General features: G+C 39.8%; 1 protein-coding gene across 2 annotated transcripts; it reads left to right on the top strand.

Annotated features, from left to right (window-relative positions):
• Positions 1–4,677: 4,677 nt before the first annotated feature.
• LOC143863492 (uncharacterized) lies at positions 4,678–17,229 on the top strand. 2 transcript variants are annotated; one of them, XM_077374167.1, is made up of 8 exons: positions 4,678–5,016; positions 5,352–5,563; positions 7,988–8,255; positions 8,867–9,079; positions 13,685–13,837; positions 13,943–14,154; positions 15,340–15,595; positions 16,665–17,229. In XM_077374167.1, exons 1-8 carry the CDS (start codon positions 4,765–4,767, stop codon positions 16,977–16,979), a joined length of 1,881 nt encoding a protein of 626 aa, XP_077230282.1. In that variant the 5' UTR covers positions 4,678–4,764; the 3' UTR covers positions 16,980–17,229. The 2 variants fall into 2 exon arrangements, with proteins under 2 accessions (XP_077230282.1, XP_077230281.1); XM_077374166.1 differs by lacking the exons at positions 4,678–5,016; positions 5,352–5,563; positions 7,988–8,255; positions 8,867–9,079 and adding an exon at positions 13,310–13,465 and having other exon boundaries at positions 13,584–13,837.
• Positions 17,230–21,054: the final 3,825 nt, after the last annotated feature.

The following is a 21,054-nucleotide window of genomic DNA, read 5'->3' as shown; positions in this document are numbered from 1 at the left end:
ACATCAATGGACTAGATCACACCCAGGTGGGCTTGAAATTCTAATACTTGACTCGTCTCGATAATGAGTCGAGTCAACTCGATTGGGTGATAGGCGACTCCATATAAACCAGAGCTAATATTGCTATTAACGAACAGGAAACATGTTCTGCGAAGCTATTGGCCATCGAGATCCAGCTAGTTTGTGTCAATCACCCTTGTGGTAATCGTAGGTAGGGCCCTCTAGATGGTTGGCCATGATTAAAGTTCAATGTGATGATTGCCAGCGGGTAAACAAACTACACCCATTTTCCCACTTAAAAATGGGTGTAAAATTTGTTTCACGCCCATTTACGTCCAAAGAAATTGTTCATTTAGGTCTCGAATTCGTGTGTTACGAACCTAAATTGGTCCACAACGGATTTAATCTTCTTAGAGAGACGATCAGCCTCTTGATCCACTTCGAGAGAAGGATCGATCCTCCTTTGTGCACTTGACACAATTTCTGAAACAATTTTCTTCATTCATTTAAGAAAGGAAGCGTACATATTATTTATAGAAAACCCGTAATCTAGATAACCCTAATCTCTAAGAGTCCTACCCAAATCAAACAACGAAGAAAGCAATCTCTAAAACCATCTACATCAAAACTAATTTCTTTTACTCCAAGTGGGACCCATAAAGCATGTAACATTCCTACCCCTTAAATCAACCTTGTCCTCAAGGTTGGAGATTAAGCACTGGCTAGCTGGTGAAAAATCAGATCTTGCACATTTTTCGAAAGTCTTTTTCCTTCTCCCTCCTTTTCTTCTTCTCTTTGTCTTGCGGTATATCTTCATCAATGGATGAGACAACTCCATTTTAAAAGCGATTTCATTTCGGTGTTCATCAAAGCTCATTCGTTGTAATTTTTAGGAATGATTTGGATGTTGATGCATAGATGGCTGTGGTTGAGAAGAGGAATGGTAGATTCTTTGGCTATAAACTTTCTTTTGTGCCTTTTTCACCCTTTCTTTTGGCTATTTTTTTTCTCTCTTCTTCTTTTCTCCTCTTTTTCTATTTCGTCGTTTCCTTTTCGTAACCTTCTTTTCTTCGATTTGCTTTCTTTCATCTTCGCGCATTTTCTTGATCAGCAATGCTGATTTTGTTCTCGCCTTCCGCAAATCACAGTTGCTCTTCTATCAGTTTCAAAACATATACTTTCATCTTCTGAAAATCATCGTCCAGGGAATCCAAAATCTTCAAAGATGTATTCATGACGCAGGACTGATTGCACTGAACCTAAATTGGTCTGCAACAGATTTAATCTTCTTAGAGGGAAGATCAGCCTCTTGATTCACTTCGAGGGAAGGATCGATCCTCTTTTGTGCACTGGACACAATTTCTAAAACAATTTTCATCATTTCTTTTAAGAAAGGAGCGTACATATTATTTATAGAAAACCCCTAATCTAGATCCCTCTAAAGGAGCGTACATATTATTTATAGAAAACCTCTAATCTAGATCCCTCTAATCTCTAAGACTCCTACCTGAATCAAACAACTAAGAAAGCAATCTCTAAAAATAACAAAATCAAAACTAATTTATTTTACTCCAAGTGGTCCCATAAAGCACGTAACATCGTGTGGCCCATTATTTAGGAGGAAATGGATATGCAAGGGTTGCGTAATAGGTTTGGTGAGCGATATCTTGTAGTTGATTTTCTCATCTCCTCTGCCATGGATTTAGGCTGCCAATTTCGTTTTGCTTTACCATTCAAATTGCAGGTTGCTATTGTGGGGTTTTTCTTAACAAAAACGCACAGAGCCTACATTATCCCCTCAACACCTCTCTGTGGCTACGCTAGAAAGAGACGCGTTGAAAGATCTAGAAAAAACAGATGAAAATATCAAGTCCGGTGAGGGATAAGTTTCTAAGATCCGCAAAATGAATAATGCAGGTGCGCATAGTCTAAAGAGAGAATGGGATCACCCTTTTTTATAATGTCATTCCACATTTAGGGAAGTGATAAATCTGCCCCTTTTGATTACTTGGGACACCAGGCAGCAATGTACGTGGCAATCAGCCCCATTGAATCCTTCTGACGTGAAGTACATCAACATCTCTGCAATCATTGATACCTCGGTGCTGGGTGTCGCAAGTAATCTAACTACTATACATAAAGGCAGAATCGTGGGTTAAATTCTTCCACCCTTTGCTGTTTTTTCCGCTTGTGTCACACTGCCATAATTCCAATTGTATCCCACATGTAAGGGCATTTGTGTCATTTGCCGTTATTTCCGCTTCTATCCCACCTTTTTGATCCACACGTCAGCATTACTCTTTTAAAGGCGGAATCGTGGGTTAAGTTCTTCCACCCTTTGCTGTTTTTCCGCTTGTGTCTCACTGCCATAATTCCAATTGTATCCCACATGTAAGGGCATTTGTGTCATTTGCCGTTATTTCCGCTTTTGTCCCACCTTTTTTATCTACACGTCAACATTACTCTTTTACCATTAACCCCTTTGGTGATATCTAACATCTGCCTCCATGAGAAATTTTTTGCGGGTAAAATCGTAATCTACATACGAAAAGTACCGACATAGGGTGCTTGTCTATGACAATTATGGCAAAAAACTACCAAGAAGAGGTAGAGATATATGACAATGACGAAAGAACTACCTTATATTACTCATGCAGGACACTTGCAAAATATTGACGGATTCCAGGCAACTGAAGAAGAACAACAATTATGGAAACCCTATCGATTAGAGGGCTAGGACCAACCTATGGAAATGGTTTTACGGGCACAACTGATTGATGTTGTGTTCCATCACATGGACGGTTTCGATCAACCTATAACCCTTTATAGATTGGAGGGTTCGGATCAACCTATGAAAATTATTTTTCGCGCACAAACTATGTAGGAAGTGGCCCATCCAAAAGAAATTTCTTTTCTCTGTATCTGGGATTTACACGTCAACATTACTCTTTTACCATTAACCTCTTTGTTGATATCTAACATCTATCTCTATGATAAATTATTTCAGGGTAAAATCGTAATCTACATACGAAAAGTACGGACACAGGGTGGGTACGGGCCATTCCGTACATTTTAATAGAGTGAGGAGTGCGATCATCAAAATACGGTGAGTAATGCCATTATAAAATATGGTAGTGAGGACATTAGCACTATATATAATTTCAAACCATCGTTGCTACTTGGATGTTCCCACGAATTTGGGTTGGGTTGGGTTAAGCTTTTTCGCAAATCGGATTGGGTTGGGTTGGGAAAAATCAACTCCAATTGAAATCGGGTTGGGTCGGGTTGGGCTGTCGGGCAACCCGAAACCCAAATTTTGGTTCCATCTGAAGAAGTTCTGTATATTTGTGTTTTTCTTTTTCAATATTGAAATAGTCTCCACAGTCCACAATGGACGGTTTCGATAATCCTATGGTACAGGCCATACCATACTTAAATAAAGTGAGGAGTGTGATCATCAAAATATAGTAGTGCGGATAATATTTCCCTTTGTTAAATGTTAGTCCATGTTTGGTTTGGATTTTCATAACCGATTGTGAGTTATAAACTGATTATTGGTGACTCACTATTGGCTCTCAAAATCCAAAACAACCCGGCTTGAGTTGAGGTTCTCAACATGGACGGTTTAGATCAACCTATGATGTGGTCTGTACAATTTCAAATGGATAATTTATTTTTCCTAGTAATCCAAAGGGGCGGATTTATCACTTCCCCACATTTAACTAACCTTTCTTTTGATGAGATTTGCTAAGAAAACAGGAATCTTTTTTTATAACGGGCATCATTTAAACAAAGGAAGGGTTCAAATCCCCATAAAAGCAATAAAGACACCTCTAAAAAAGGTTAAATCAACGGTCATGTCTATTTCCTTTTTATTTTCCAAGTGTTTTTCGTCTTATTAATGGGTTATTTTTGGCAAATGAAGTCTTCTATTTTGCTTTATTTGCAAATTAATTAGCAGTTGAGAGCATCTTGAGAATACTAATTAAAGGAGAAAGTTAGGAGTGGGTGCTATTATTGAAACATGTGCCCCCGGATATATTATAAAGTCCCAGTCAATAAATGGAGACTATATCAACCGACGCGTTTTGTCGTGGATGGCCCAATGCTAAACATTGGGTCAATAAACATCAGCCGTCTGATGCATTCCAAAGTATTGGGCCGACAAGATGAACGGTCTTCAATCACCGTATGAACCCAATAAAAAGGAAATGGATTCTCTTCTGCGTTTACATTTTAGCAGATGGGCATCTAGAAGGTCAAGATTGCCTCCTTGTCTTTCTTTTTAAATAATGATTTACGGAAATGTTATCAGCACTACTGTATTTTGATGTGGGCACTCCTCTCTTTATTAAAGTACGGAATGGCCCAAACCATAGGATGATTGAAACCATCCATTAGATGGGCCACAGCCTAAATAGGTTGTGCCCCAAAAATAATTTCCATAGGTTGATCCTGACCCTCCGATATATAGAGGGTTAATCAACTCTCTAACATTCAGATCGGAAGGTTAGGATCATCCTATTTAGGCAGTGGCCCATCTAATGGATGGTTTGGATCATCCTATGGTGAGGGCCGTACCGTACTTTTAATAAAATGAGGAGTGCCCTCATCAAAATACAGTAGTGCTGATAACATTTCCAATAATTGAACTATAAAATAGGCACAACTTGCCCCAGTCTCCTAATCCCTTCTTCTCCTCTATCTTTCTTTTCCCCATCCCATTTTGCAGAAACTCTAGTGAATATTTCGACATTTTGAGAAATGTTTGGAAGAATAGCACTAATTTTGGTGGTGGGTTTTATTGGATGGGCTTATCAAGCCACAAGACCTCCTCCTCCAAAGATATGTGGCTCTCCAAATGGTCCTCCTGTAACTTCGCCTAGAATCAAACTCAGAGATGGAAGATATCTTGCCTACAAAGAAACTGGTGTTCCAAAGGAGAAAGCTACATATAAAATCATCCTTGTTCATGGTTTTCGCGGCACCAAAGACTTTGGCTTACCAGTGTCTAAGGTACCATTTGGAGAGGAAAACTCAAGATTTTGTTATTATTATTATTTTGCGAGAAAAGGGTTCAGCAAATTTGATTAAATAACACCAATTACTCTAAATGCTTAAGCTATTAGAGTTTGTGTTATTTAATCGTTTATACTTCAACACTCCCCATCATGTGTGGCCACTTTTTTTGGGTTAACCGTAGTGGTGGATCTGGGTTTTGGAACCCAAGACCTGTGAGGTAATCACGCTATGATACCAAGTGAAACAACTTGTTACTCTAAAATTTGTTAGAGTTGGTGTTATTTAATCATTTATGCTTCAACATTTTGTGGGTTTGATTTTAATTTCAGGAACTGGTAGAGGAGCTTGGGATCTACTTCTTGTCTTATGATAGAGCTGGGTATGGAGAGAGCGATCCAAATCCGACTAGATCACCGAAGAGTGAAGCATTTGACATTCAAGAACTTGGGGATCAGTTGGAATTGGGTTCGAAGTTTTATGTGGTTGGAGTTTCCATGGGAGGTGGATCTGTTTGGGGTTGCATCAAATACATACCACACAGGTTTGATCTTTCTCTTCCTTCTTGCTTTTGTTTCCTTATTGGGATTTGCTAGGGTCCATCGCAAAAGGCATTTCGCAGCTGGTCTGTTGCATGTCAGACCAGCCACCTCCGATCTATAGAGGGTTAGGATCAACCTATGGAAATGATTTTTGGGGCACAACCTATTTAAACTGTGGCCCATCTAATGTACGGTTTGGATCATCCTACGGTACGGGCCATACCATACTTTTAGCAAAGTGAGAGTGCCCTCATCAAAATACAGTAGTGCCGATAACATTCCCCATTTTTTAATCGTATGAATGAAATTTCACACACAAGATTCAATTCAAAACCAGGGGGGGTATGAATCTTGATCTTTTCCGATCGAGTCAAACCTGACTCGGTCAAGATTCAGCCCTGTCCAGACTCCAAAGCATTCGGACTAGGATTAGGGTCGAGGTTGGTGGAATGGTCAAACACCTCGATGTTCGTTCAAAACAATATCTTTTCATTTTTCCTTCTTATTATATGAAACCATGCTGTTGACACCATGTTACTCATCCTGACATCCTCCCATCCTTGATATTTTAAATCATGTGTTTTATAATTGATAAACGCGCATTGTCTGCCCCTTCTTTTAATAATCGCACTATCCTTTTCTTATGCATAGGGTGGGGCCCATCATTTTACATTTCATGTTTTGATGGGATGGTACCATTTTAAATCTCATATTTGGATGGGTGAGTCCCACCATGTCAACCCAAACACATGGATATGGTGGGGCCAACCATTTTTACACTTCATGATTTGATGGGACGGGGCCCACCAATTTGATGGGACCAGCCACCTCTGAGAAATACATCCTTTTTATTTATTATTAGTAATATCATTAATATTTATTTTTAGTAATGACACACTATCTTTTGTTTCTAAAAGAAAAGTGAATTTTCTTTTTATGAAAAAAAAAACAAAAATAGCCCAAACCCATTCCATCAAAATAGCCCAAACCCATTTCATTATATATAAAAAAAAAAGGAAAAACCTAAAGACCACTACCAATACTATCATCCATCCCCACCGCCTCTCTCTCTCTCTGCCTTTGTTTTAAAAGGAAGAAGAGAATTTCATATATTTTAGGGTTTGAGAGTTAATTTTGTGAAGAGAATGTAGATGGCTAGTTTTAGGGTTTGGAAAATTCATTCGAATAAGAAGGAGAAAAAAGATAAAGTGCTGCAATAAAATGTTCGAATTTACCGGATAAACGGATACGGATAATATCCGAATTCGAACAATATCCGGCGGATACGAATTCGGTAATAGATATTAAATATCCGTCAAATCCGGATCCGAATCCAAATTCGGATAGTGTATACTGTAATCGAATTCGGATATAACCATATCCGCTCCGAATTCGATCCGTTTACACCCCTATAACCGATCTTGTTTTATGATTATTTAAGGGCGATGATTTTTTCACCCCCCAACCCCCCTTATGATTATGCGCCCCCAGTTTAATGTGATTTGACGTCAAAAAGCGTTAAAGTCTGCCCACAATTCACGTTAAAAGAGGGCGCATAGTCCTACGGGGGGCTAAAAAATCATCTCCCTTATTTAAACAGAAAATCTTACCTTTTAGAGGAATGCTAGACTAACAAGCGCCCTTATTGGTAAAAATCCATTCATGTCAGTTGTAATTGTGAATTTTGCCATCCTAAATGTGTTCTGGCCAATGGATGCACCCTTTACATATTTTTTTTTTTCTAGGGCCCTTGTCAGTCGAGCATTCCCCTATCTTTTTAGGGAAATAATTTCAGCACTCCATTGTTTTGATAAAGATGCTAAGCACCTTGTCGTGTAGTATTATTTAAAGGGCTGTCAGAGGAATATTATAGTTCTTGGACTTTGTGACTCTTTGTGTTTTTGTTTTCTGTTTTTCTTTAGGTCCAACTTTTCTGGCCCTGTTTGTTTTAGATTGTGACAACTGACTATATGCCCCAAACCAATTAATGGACTCCAAACTAACTGGCCCCCCAACCGGTCCACAAACGGTTGTCACAATCTAAAACTAACTGGGCCTATGTTTTCTTGCATTTTCATTGAATCCTAAATAGGCAGTTTTCACAAAAATCACCCCTTGTTTTGTCATAGTCCAATTATGCTCCATTTGCAAGAAGCAGAGGAACATCTCAAGACCTCACATAGTTCGTGGAGAACTGAATTGCTTACATCTTATAGCTTCTATAACATGTTTCTGTTAACTTACCAACTTCTCCAAAAGCTTAAGCTATTGGAGAAGTTGGTAAGTTAACAGTTTCTGGCAGAAATTCTAATTTGGTTGTGTTTTTGAAGGGTGATTTCGTGGTTGTTGGTCCCTTCTGATACTGTCTCTATTAAGGTTTTCTTACCTCCCAAAATATTTCGTACTGATATTTTAAGTCCTTGCAGATTAGCAGGGGCAGCACTATTAGTTCCAGTAGTAAACTACTTCTGGCCTTCATTTCCGGCCAATCTTTCTAGTGAAGCCTACAAGTTGATGCTTGTAAGGGACCAATGGGCGCTTCGGGTCGCACACTACGCTCCTCGCTTGTTTTACTGGTGGATGACTCAGAAGTGGTTCCCTTCCTCAGCCGTTGTTTCAAGACACCCTGATACTCTCAGTCGCCAGGACAAAGAGATCATTAAAATGTTTGCAGTAGCCAGGGGCTCTCTTGCGGTACTACCTCTTTATCTACTAACATTTTCACAACTTTTCGGATTTAGAATGTTCTCTTCTGCTAACTGTCTAGAGATTTGTAGCTTAATAACTTGTGTTTGCTTATCGGATTTTATTACAGGAATGCTGTTATAATTCGAGCTTCCTCTGCCCTTTGGCCCGCAAGCGATGGGACCCATATATGAGTTTCTAGTTTTTGATGTATGGGTCCCCTCTCCTATACCAATCAACGGGCCGAGGTCACTCCATCATTAGACCCTGTTTATTTTGGATTTTGAGAACCGATTTTGAGTCTAAAACTTATTATTGGACTCAAATTGCATTTAATTTTGAGTCCAATAATCAGTTTTGGACTCAAAATTGACTCTCAAAATCCAAAACAAATATGAACCTTGGCAGATGATTCGAATTGCATTTAATTTTGAGTACAACAATCAGTTTTGGACTCAAAATCAACTCTCAAAATCGAAAACAATCAGGGACTTCGGCAAATGATGTTTAGCATTATCGATTTTCTTATGTATTGGGATCAAATATTTATGAAGTTGTGTATTTCAAATAAGTAGTAGTCCTTGTGAAATGAAGCTTACCATGGTTAGTCTTAATTCCAGGATAAGGCACTACAACAAGGGGAATACCACTCGATGCATAGGGACATGTTGATCGGTTTCGGCACATGGGAATTTGATCCAATGGATCTAAAGAATCCATTCCCTAACAATGAGGCCACTGTTCATCTTTGGCAAGGCTACGAAGATAGGCTCGTCCCCTTCACCCTACAGCGCTATGTTTCGAAAAAGCTTCCTTGGATCAAGTATTATGAGGTTCCCGATGGCGGGCACATGTTCATGTTTGCCAATGGTTGGAGTGATATCATACTGAGGGCACTTTTACTTGGAGAAGAACCCTCTATTCCATCTAGCTAGAAGAGCCAGCTCTCCAATGTTGTAACGGCTAATGAAAAATGTTTTGAATAAAGAAGAGGGTGTGTTTATCTTCCCCATTTTGACTTTTTTGTTTGGCTGTGTTTTTTTTCCAAGTTCAATCTTCACTAGGATTTTATTTGTCAACTGTTCTGATGATAAATGCTATTGAAATGTTAAAATTATCTCCTGTTCGCCTTGCCAAATCAGGAGCTTGTATATGTGGCAATTCTCTCCCCCGTGAAGTGCATTTGTAATGTTCTTTGATTTAATTAATGGTATCTTTTTCAAAAAAGAAAAAAACTATCTCTTGTTCAGGACAGAATGTCTTTTTTTTTTGGCATCAACATCCACACGTCCACTCTCTTCTTTTGTTTTACCTATGCTTAGCCCCACATAGATAAGTCATTCCTTCTATACTGGCCAACATTCTCAGCCTGACTGACTGATAGAAAAGCTATATCAAGTTACATAAGCCATATTAACTTCTCCTGCTTAGGACAGAATGTCTGATGCTTTAGGAAATGAAAAAAAACAAATTGTAGCTGGTCATTGCCCATATGGGTCTTTTGATGATCTGATAGTTATTTTGCATATGTTGAGCAATTGGGAAACTAATTGGTTAGCAAATGGTTCTCTTGTCAAGATGTTCTTTTGATAGGTAAGCTGGGGTTTGGCGGGGACCCCTACCGGTTTATTAGAATGAGAAGGATAATGCAATCAGCATACAAAACACTAACCCTATCACAAGAATAGGGATACGGACCAAGAGAACAAAGACAATGCCTATTCTTAGAAGCAATATCTAAGGAAAAGTGAAAGCACAAAGTATCTCAAGAACCACTAATAATTAAGAGTGTCTATCATACTCTAACTCAATTTTCTAGCTCTCTGGCTCTTCCACAAATTTTGGTGGTTCTTTCTACTCACCTCCTGTCACGTTGAGTTTTTGTGGGGTTGGTGGGTTTGCTTTTCCTTTCCGCAACCAGTTCCTTGAGATGAATTTCCTTGATCGATAGTGTCTTTTTTTTTTTTTTTGAGAGGTTGAGGTTGAGGTTCATCGTTTCTGGTTTCTTCTTGCTTAACTTCCTCTGCTCTGCTTCTTCTATATCGTTGTCTTCTGTCTCGGAGCAATCCAGTACACTTAATGTATTTGCTAAAGTGATATTACCTTTCTCTGAGCTCTGTGATCCATGATTCTCGTGATGAATCTGTTCACTCAGATTGGGCTCCTCCTCTTCTCTTGCCAAGATGTTCATAGTTAATGTTAAAACTATCTCATGTTTACACTTTCCCTTCCTCTTCTCCCTTCGCCTCTGTCTACAGTCTCTCCTTCCACACCGAAAAACAATTCTTCTCACTCGATCCCGGTCATCTCTCGTTTCCCTCCCTAACTTCAAAAAATCTCGTGTCCCTCGAGCTCTTTTGCAGATCTTTTTTTGCTTTAGCAATTGATGCTTTTTCCTCTTTTCAGCGCATATAATCTCCTTGGGTATGTGGATGGATCTTTCTCATGCCGTCCTCACTTCTTTCCCACCTCCTCTGCCATTGAATTTTCCTCTCTAATGCTGTCCTTCACATCCCGAACTCGGGATCAAATTATCATAAGCTAGTTGATCTATCCCTCTCTAATGGATCCATTTATCCTATTCATTTGTGCTTCATTAAGGATCAATCATGAGGGCAGTTCCATCATTAGTAATGATTTAAACATGGCCTCTATACCCTGGAGTCTTTTCTTCTTCTTTTTTTAATTTCAATGAAGGATTTCATTATAAAGAAAGAGAAGAGACAAAGGTGACCATTACTTGGTACATTTGGAAGGAACGGAACAACCGCATATTCAATGACAAGGCGAGGCATTGGAGGCACATTACTCTGGAAATCAGATTAGCCCTTATCTCCTGGGCAAAGGCGAACGGAAGCATTCCATACTCTACTGGTCTGGCATTGAAAAACTGGCATGTGATGGCGCACGAAAGGCTACCTCGGAGGGAGATAACACCGATATGGGTTGCACAGGGGGAGGGATGGCTAAAACTTAATTTTGACTGCAGTTTCCAAGGCAACCCTGGACCTGCTGGTTTTGGGGGTTTGATTCCCGATTCATCTGGGAGAACTATAATGTCATATTCCGGACCTGCAGGGATTTGCGACTCGAACGAAGCCGAGGCTAGGGGTCTGCTTTTCGGACTCAGATGGTACTTCTCTGATAACTCTGGGCCTTTAATGGTGGAGAGGGATTCCTCTAATGTCTTAGCATGGGCGACCAATAACGGTGGAGGGCCATGGAGATTACATAATATCCTTGATGAAATCCGGGACCTTGTAAGGGCCATTCGCCCTACTCTCACACATCGTAGGAGAACTGCCAACTCCTCGGCAGACACGCTGGCAAAAGAGGGTGTCATCTTAATGTCTGTCATTGTAATATTTTCAGAGGCTATGACCTTGCGTTGATCTGCTGTATAGCTTAAAACACCTTTGTACTGGGACATCTTGTCCTCTCTCTTCTTTTTAATAATATTTCTGTTATCTTTCAAAAAAAAAAGAGACAAAGGTGACCAAACCCTGACCGAGGAGGTTAGAGCAAAAACGAAAAAGAAAGAAAAAATATAGCAAGAGATCCTAAGGGAGGAAAAAATCAAAGAGCCCAATCTAACTAGCATGTCAACCTCCGAATTAGCCGACCTTCTTACATGAAGAAAATAGGTGGTAGAACCTTCCACTCGATTACTAATTTCATCAAACTAGTGAAGAAACCACATAGAGGAGCAAGGCTCCCGTTCAACGACCTAATTACATTTAACGAGTTCCCTTCTACTATCACTCTATCTGTCACGCTCTGACCCCATTGTATAGATATTGTCCGGTTCTGGGTCATCTACCATCCCCGGTTTTGTTTTCTAGCAGCACTAACCGTGCCCGACCCACTCCGCGGGGCCCACCCCTTGGAGATATTGAAAACACGTCTACACAGGAAAAGGAGAAAGCCACATATATAGCCCTGTAACTGTTCCTCCCTTTCCAATGTGGGATCTTTCACTATCCATAATGTGCGCGCCTACCAGCCTGATGGATTGTAATATGGCTCTTACCTCTGCATCATTAGAAATATGGCAATGGGAGCCAAAAAGCCCAGGATGTCACACCTCTGTCATTTCTTAGTAGGCCCATGTTACATGCATAGATGGGTCCATTTAGGAAGAAAAATTAGTCTATATTTGATGTTATTTAATCTCTAGTTTGTTAGTATGGTTAAGAGTCTTAGAGATCTAGTATGGTTAAGAGTCTTAGAGATCTAGATTGAATAGAAATCTTAGAGATTAGGCAAAGTGTAAATTAGCCCCGTGTAAATTCCTGGCTCCGACCCTGGAGCTGGGGATCGGGACTGGGTAAATAGAGCATCTATGGAGATATTTGATTTTCTTCCTTTATGATTTGTATTTCGCTTTCTATGGTTTTCTGCTTTCTTCCCTATTATCTTCTCCCAAGATCCTCTTGGCCTTGGTTCTTCTCTATTATTAATATAATTCTTATCATTAAAAAAAAAGTAGAAACAAAATCAGCTACTTTATCATCCCAGACGATCCATCAAATGGGGCACTGTAGATGAGCTAGTGGTCACGTTATTGTAATAGTGATCTAAGATCCTAATGACCCACAAAATTCAGCCATATTATTAATATATTCACCCCATTTTTTTACTTGGGACAGCCCTGTCTAGTGTAAAAGAGTAGTCATATAGAGGGGGGCTGTCCAAGATAGAAAAAGAGGGCGAATATATCACTCCACTTTAATTTTATGGTTCTGAATTAATGACAATGGAGCCCACCAGATGGGTGATTGAGATATCCAAAACACCGTGTCAGCAAAGTCAAGACGCAAATAATTAAAAGGAAAAATTGCCCATCGGTGGCACCAAAAATACAAGAATTGTTAACGGGGGACACACTTTTGTAAAATTGTTAGAGAGGGATGAAATGGGGGTTATCAAGTCTCTAAAAGGAGGTTATCAACCCTCTAAATGGGGTTGTCAAACTCTCAAAAGGGAGTTATCAACCCTCTTTAATAATTTTTGAAAAGGGTGTCCCTAGTTCACAATTCTTGTATTTTGGAGTCCCCCGTTGGCAATTTTTCCTAATGAAAAAGAAGCAGAAGAAGAGATAACTTATTTAAGGTCTCATCCAGAATCTTTATAAATTTAAGAAAGACAATCCCAATCTCTCCCACAAGTAACAAACAAAAGGCATAGAATTTCCTTTGAGGTGGTCTTCTTCTTGCTTGGTACATCTCTCTATCCCTTTTCATAGAGTTGTTAATTCATAAGAAACTTATATGTATCTTTTATTGTTTTGTTTTGGGTGAATATGATTTTGATGCCATATAGTTCACACTTTTTCAGAGATGCTTACAAGAGTAGGACTTGTTCTTGTGCTGGGTTTTCTGGGATGGGCTTATCAAGCCATAAAACCTCCCCCTCCAAAAATATGTGGCTCTCCAAATGGTCCTCCTATTACTTCACCTAGAGTTAGACTCAGAGATGGAAGATATCTTGCCTACAAAGAAACAGGAGTTCACAAAAAAATGGCTACATATAAAATCATAGTTGTTCACGCATTCGGCGAATCAAAGGATTTTAGCATCCCAGCATCTCAAGTACAAAGAAACTCCAGCATTATTCATGTTTTATTGAATGGATGTACACTCTTAACTAGTATAGTTTGATTGAATGTTTTGTGGTTTCATTTTCATTTTGTTCAGGATCTTGTAGAGGAATTGGGGATTTATTTCTTGTCCTTCGATAGATCTGGGTATGGAGAGAGCGATCCAAATCCAAAGAGGTCGGTGAAAAGCGAAGCTTTCGACATTCAAGAGTTAGCAGACCTGTTGGAAATTGGACCCAAGTTTTATGTGATTGGAGTTTCTACTGGTGGTTATCCTATATGGAGTTGCCTCAAATACATACCACACAGGCATGATCATCCTCCTTTCTTTGTGTTTAAGTATACATTATTAAATAACGCAACACTAACAACTTAAGCTTTTGGAGTAATTGGTTGTTTCAAATTGTATCGAGAGAGGTCTTGGGTTCGAAACCCATTAACTCCTTGATACTAAAAAAATCCACTTGAAGGGGAATGTTGAAGTATAAATGATTAAAGACGTCTCACAGGAACCCTTGCAAAAATGGGTAAAAGGGCACCTTAATTGGTTAATATCCATTTATGACAGTTATGATTGTATTTCTCTGTGCCATCCTAAATAGATATTGATCAATGGGGGCGCGCCTTTACCCATTTTTATGCAAGGGCGCCTCTGAGTCTCGAATTCATCATGAGTAACAACTTGAAATTTTGGAGCAATTGGTAGGGGTGTCAATGGATCCAGACGGTCCGATGGATCGTCTGAATCCGGACGTTAATGAACGGGATCTAAACATATGAATAGGATCCATGAGCATATTTCGGATCATCAAATCTGGGATCCGAAAAATTTTGGATTGTGTGTGGGCACGCCACAGATGCCCATTGGATAGTCACATTCCGAAATGGTTTACTAAAATACCCTCCAAATTTTGTTAATGCTAACTTCTATGAAGGGTATTTTGGTCAAAACCTCTCTTATCACTTAATGAATTGGATGGGAATGCAATTTCACTCATTTCAGTCGTTTCATTTCATACTTTCATGAAGTAAAAGAGAGAGGGGTTTTGTTCTTTATGCATCATATTCTTTGATAATAGTTATTCATTATATTTGTGTATGTAATTTTGATTAGTTTTATTGTTTACAAGCATTATTATACACAGAGATTAAACATAGATAAATTTTTAATTTAGTTGAAGAAAATGCATAGAGACACACTAATAGTGGACTGCCATTCTATCTCTTTTTAAAAAAATTAATTGTTTACTTAGCTTAGTGGGACATAATAGGACACTCTAATGGACGGTCCGAATTAAAATGGATCGTGATCATGACGTGGAAAGTAGGATCCGAAGAACAATCCGACTCCGACTCGACCGATAAGGAATTTGAATGGATTGTGACTGTGACATTGGCGGATCCAACCCGAAGTGGATCCGTTGACACCCCGAGCAATTGGTTTATTCACACTTTGTTCACCTTGTTAAAGAAAGAATGGGAACTTGTTTGCAGGTTAGCAGGGGCAGTCCTAGTGGTTCCAATCATTAATTACTGGTGGAAATCATTTCCGGCCAATTTGTCTAGAGATGGCTACAATTGTCACCTTGTACAGGATCAATGGGTGCTCCGGATTGCGCACTACGCCCCTCCCTTGTTTTATTGGTGGATGACTCAGAAATGGTTCCCTTCATTAAGCCTTCTTGAGGGGAATCCTGAAACTCTCAGTCCACAGGACAAAGAGATAGTGGCTACCTTGCCCCATGTTGAGGTACTTTCTTTCCCCCAAAAGGTCTACACCCTTGAATTTGGAATTGTTTTGTTTGCTAATTGCTAAAAATGTATATCATAGGAAGAATGCTAGACCACCCTTTCCCGAAAAAGGGAAAGAATGCCTCCATTGGTCAAATCCCATTTAAGATGGCAAGGAAAATTAAGATCATAACTGTCATAAATTGGATTTGATCAATGAGGGCGCCCTTTGCTCGTCTTAAATGGAATTTAACAATGAGGGTGCCCTTTGCTCCTATTTTTTTGCAAGGGCACCCTTTGCTCCTTGTTTTTTTTTTCAAGGCCTCCTGTGAATTTAGCATTCCTCATATTGGGATAGCAAGCTTGGGTTTACTTTATCCTTGAATAGGCTTGTTATCCTCCTCCCAATGGGTAGGCTGTACTATACTAGTAGGATAGCCAATCCCAGGGTTTTATTCTAGGGGTGCAAGTTGGGCTTGACCTGAAGACGAACCAGACAGGACTCGATTTCAAGTCTGGTTGGGTTGGAATTTCCTCGGGTTGGGAAAAAGGAAACCCAATTTCGGGTGGGTTAGTGTTGAGGCCTTGGGCAACCTCACCCGACCCTTGTCCTCTAATGTTATCGTCATTTTCAAAATATTAAGGTTATATTTTCTTTATATATGTATGTTTTGTTTTTGCCATTGGCCGACCGAAATCTAACCCAACTCAACCTGCCCCCATTTGGGAAAAAAAAGGTTGGATGGGTTGGGTTAAGGTTGAGAGGTTTAGAGGCAGGTTGGGTTAGGGTCGACCACCCCCCACTTGTGTCCCGGATTGGGTCGGGTTAGGATTGTGGTAATACTACCTCTGGTTGGGGTATGGTTGTCCTCAACCCGATCCAACCCAGTCCAAGTTGCACCCCTAGTTTATTGAAGATAAAATTATCCAAGCAGGGTAGCCTAGTAGATTTGCTTACATCATTTGCTTAAGTAGATGGGCATCTTCCTCCCTTTTGGTGAAGGTGATGGGAGCCTCACCTCCAAACTCTGCAACAATGATAATGGGTATTAAAGACTTCAAGTAATTCATGTTTTCCTTAATTCCAGAATAATGCGCTACAACAAGGAGAATTCGAATCCATTCATCGAGATTTGATTGTTGGTTTTGGGACTTGGGAATTTGATCCGATGGAAATAAACAACCCATTTCTCAGCAATGAGGGGTCTGTTCATATCTGGCAAGGTTATGAAGATAGGCTTGTCCCGGTCAAGCTACAACGCCATGTTTCAAAAAGGCTTCCTTGGATCAAATATCATGAGGTTCCTGATATGGGGCACTTCCTCGTGTATGCGAATGGCTTCGGTGATACCATCCTAAGGGAGCTTTTAGTTGGAAATGAGCCCTCTAATCTCTCTGCCTAATCTTGGAAAAATAGATGTACAATTTGTTTTATGCCCATTTTACGTCGAAAGAAATGGAACCTAAGAGAATGTATGTTATTTGCATAGCCTTGCCCATGTCAACAATATGCCCAAGTGAAGGACACGGAGAATAGTTGGGCCATTGATATTAGCACTCATCTTCTTCTTCTTTTTTTTCCAGAATCTTGTGTGTTTTGGTGACTAAGTTTTTTATGAAGTAAAAATAGAGGCAATATGGGTATTACCAAAATGATCTTTGTTAAAATATTATTTTAGGGCCATGCTTGTTTTAAATTTTGAGAGTCCATATGTAACTTAATTACTATTGGAATAAAAATTAAGGCTCCGTTTGTTTTGGATTTTGAGAACAGATTGTGAGTCCAAGACTGATTATTGGATTCACAATTAAACTCCGTAGAAAATCCGATGGATAAAGGTCCGATCAAAATACACGATCAAAAGCAAGATAAAATAAATCACACAATAGCAACAACAAAGAACACACAGATTTTTTACGTGGTTCGGCAAAGCCTAAGTCCACGGGTGATCTAAGAGAAATATTCCACTAATCAAGAAAGATACAAAGATTACAATTGGCTCCTTAATCAATCCACCACTTGATCGATTCTCAAACCCTTCCCTTGTAACCCTTTACAAAACCCCTATTGACTTCCTCTCTTGTAGTGCACACAAGGGAACAAATCTTTCTCTTACCTCCGTCGCCTTTCTTCTCCCAATTCAAGAGGCACAAAACAACTAGCTTTTTGCTTCTACTTTCTTGGCCAAGGAATCATATAAGAGAGGGAGAGTTTTTCCAAAAAAGAAAAACACACTTTCTATTTTGGCTACAAAGCCAAAATACACTTTCCCCAAACCACACGACTCATAGGTCGGTGGCTTGGGAAATAAGCAACTTTCCAACAATCTCCACCTTAACTTATTTCACAGCCACGTGAAGATCAACTGTACCATCTATTGTGCACCTAAAGAACATAGCTCCGCACCTCCTGCACATGAGGTGCCCACGCCACTTGTTGGGGTGCCCCACCAATGATCAATGTCTAGTGATGTTCGCCAAGTCCAAGCAATGCTTGAACTTAGTCACTGTAACTGGCTTAGTCAACATATCCGCTGCATTGTCATTTATATGTACTTCCTTCAAGTGAATACTTTCATCTGCTACCCACTCTCTTATCTTGTGGTGTCTCACATGAATGTGCTTAGTCCTGGCATGATACACTTGATTCTTCGCTAAATAAATAGCACTCTGACTGTCGCAATGCAACAACCCACTTCCTTGCTTCAGTCCCAACTGACGGACAAGACCACCCAACCAAATAGCCTCCTTGGCTGCCTCACCTGCTGCCATATATTCTGCCCCTATCGTAGACAAAGCAATTGTAGTCTGAAGCGTTGCCTTCCATGAAATAGGTCCATCGGCTAATGTAAACATATAACCTGTAGTAGACCTCCTCTCATCTAAATCACCTGCATAATCGGCATCCACATATCCTACTAACTGTGTATAAGTACAATGCCCATCAAACATAATGCCAAGATCCGTCGTTCCTTTCAAGTATCCGAGAATCCACTTTACCGGATTCCAATGCTCTTTTTCTGGATTGCTCATATACTTACTAACCACACTGACTGCCTGTGATAAGTCTAGCCTACTGCATACCATATCATACATGAGGCTCCCCACTGTGCTGGCATATGGAACTTGAGACATGTAGTCCAACTCCTCGTCTGTAGTAGGACATTGCTCTGCAGACAACCTGAAGTGATTCACTAGTGGAGTGCTAACTGGTTTAGCATTTGACATGTTGAACCTTTCCAACACTTTCTCCACATTCTTCTTCTGCATTACCCATAGCTTCTTTGCTTTCCTGTCTCTATGGATCTCCATTCCAAGGATCCGTTTTGCAGCCCCTAGATCGTTCATATCAAACTCCTCGCTCAACTTAGACTTCAGAGAAATAATGTCATATTCGTTCTTGGCAGCAATCAACATATCATCGACATATAATATCAAAAGAATAAAAGAACCATCATTAATAGCTCTAAAATAAACACAACAATCATACTCACAGCGTGTGTAGCCAATCCGCAACATGTAGGAATCAAAGAGCTTGTACCATTGCCTGGGAGATTGCTTTAATCCATAAAGCGACCTCTTTAGCTTGCAAACATATTCTTCTTTACCCTGCTCTATGAACCCTTATGGTTGCTCCATATATATTTCCTCCTCCAACTCACCGTAAAAGAATGCTACCTTAACATTGAGCTGCTCTAGCTCTAAATCCGACATAGCTACCATTGCCAATAAAACACGTATGATGTGTGTTTCACTACAGGAGAGAAGATCTCATTATAATTGATCCCCTCTTCCTGTGCGTAGCCTTTAGCTACCAACCGAGCTTTAAATCTCTCTTCTTCCTTCTCTAATATAGTTTCTTTCTTTCGAAATATCCACTTGCACCCGATCACTTTCCTGTCCTTGGATTTTTCAACAAGCTCCCAAGTGTTGTTCTTCTGGAGTGATTCCATCTCTTCCATCATAGCTGTCATCCATCTATCATGCTGCACACTGCTAATAGCATCCTGAAAAGTAGAAGGGTCACCCGAACCAACAACTAATGCAAAAGATAACATATCTTCAAAACCATACTTGACCGGTGCTTTGGTATTTCTCTTTGGTTTGCCTATGGCAAGACTCTCATACTGCATCTGTGGCTCATGGCTACTGCTAGACTGTGGTGTTACAACACCCTCAATTTGCTTAGGATCTGCATCTGTATCACTAAGCTCCACCTCATAGATCGGTGGCTTGGGAAATAAGCAACTTTCCAACAAACTCGATGACAAGTTTCATTCAAGTTAGACCCGGCAAATGGGTAACCCGCACGGGTACGGGTATGGGAAGAAATTACCCGTGATTCTACGGGTAGCCATTTGGCGTACCCGTACCTTACCCGAGTGGGCCGGGTATACCCGCGGAGTAACCCGGCAACCATTTTTTTGTATGATTGAAGAATGAATCTCAAACTGTTTCCCGAATGAATCTCAAGTTCCCGAACGAATTAAGCCATTTTGGAAATGAAGGTAAAACTACTTCAGTTTAGCAGTCTTTGTAAATTTCTACCTTCTTGGAAGTAAATTTACCTGTAAATTTTCAAATGCCTCTAAAATGGACCAGTCACCACTGCATTTCCGGATGCAGCTCAACTAAGTTCTTCAAAACCTACCATGATCAACTGTAGTATTCACAGTGCTTGTTAGCGATGCCATAGCAAATTTGAAACAGTGAGCTTTTGTAATGAATATTATGTTTTGACAAATAATAAGATCGTCGAACAATATTTAGACACTTTAAAAAGAGGAGAGCAGCCCAAAATAACGATATTTTGGTCTTTATTTTTTATTTTTACGAGTACCCGCGGGTCAACCCGCTACGGGTCAACAGTCTCACGACCCGTACGGGCCGGGTAAAAATTTTAGACGGGTAGTAATCTGTGACCCGGACCCCGCAATACCCGAACAGGCCGGGTAGACCTGTGGGTCTGGGTCACTTTTTGCCGGATCTAATTCAAGTGGAGGGGTTTGGCATGTGATAAGATTTGTATCTATTAAGATAAGTTTTAGGATGAGAGGAGAACTAGAGTTACTTTGGGTAGGATAAAGAAGGAGAATAGTCTTTAAATAATATTGGTAATATTGTATGCAATTTGGTTCTCATTAAAATAAAATCTTTACCTCTCCTTGTGGATTCAAGGTTTCTCTTCTAAGTGAGACTATGATCTTACCTTTTTTCGTGCTTCTGCTACTCCAGATCATTCAGATTGGGGTGATGATGAATTAAGACCCCATGATAATTCATTTAACATTGGCAACGGAATGCATTTGGCGTGATTAATTTGATTACCTCAACTCATTTTAGCGTGACATCGATCAAACAGAAAAGGAAAACTTTACAGTGAAAATGTATAGCATGTAAAAAGTTTTACTCAAAACTGAAAATCCACAAAGAAGAATAAAAACCAACTACAAAATGTTCATCTTTGGTGGAGAAAAT

Source organism: Tasmannia lanceolata, unplaced genomic scaffold, assembly GCF_043159265.1.
Source record: "Tasmannia lanceolata isolate RefF3 unplaced genomic scaffold, GAP_Taslan_0.1 ptg000044l, whole genome shotgun sequence".
Taxonomy (NCBI): Eukaryota; Viridiplantae; Streptophyta; class Magnoliopsida; order Canellales; family Winteraceae; genus Tasmannia; species Tasmannia lanceolata.
This window is presented reverse-complemented; position numbering and strand designations above follow the sequence as displayed.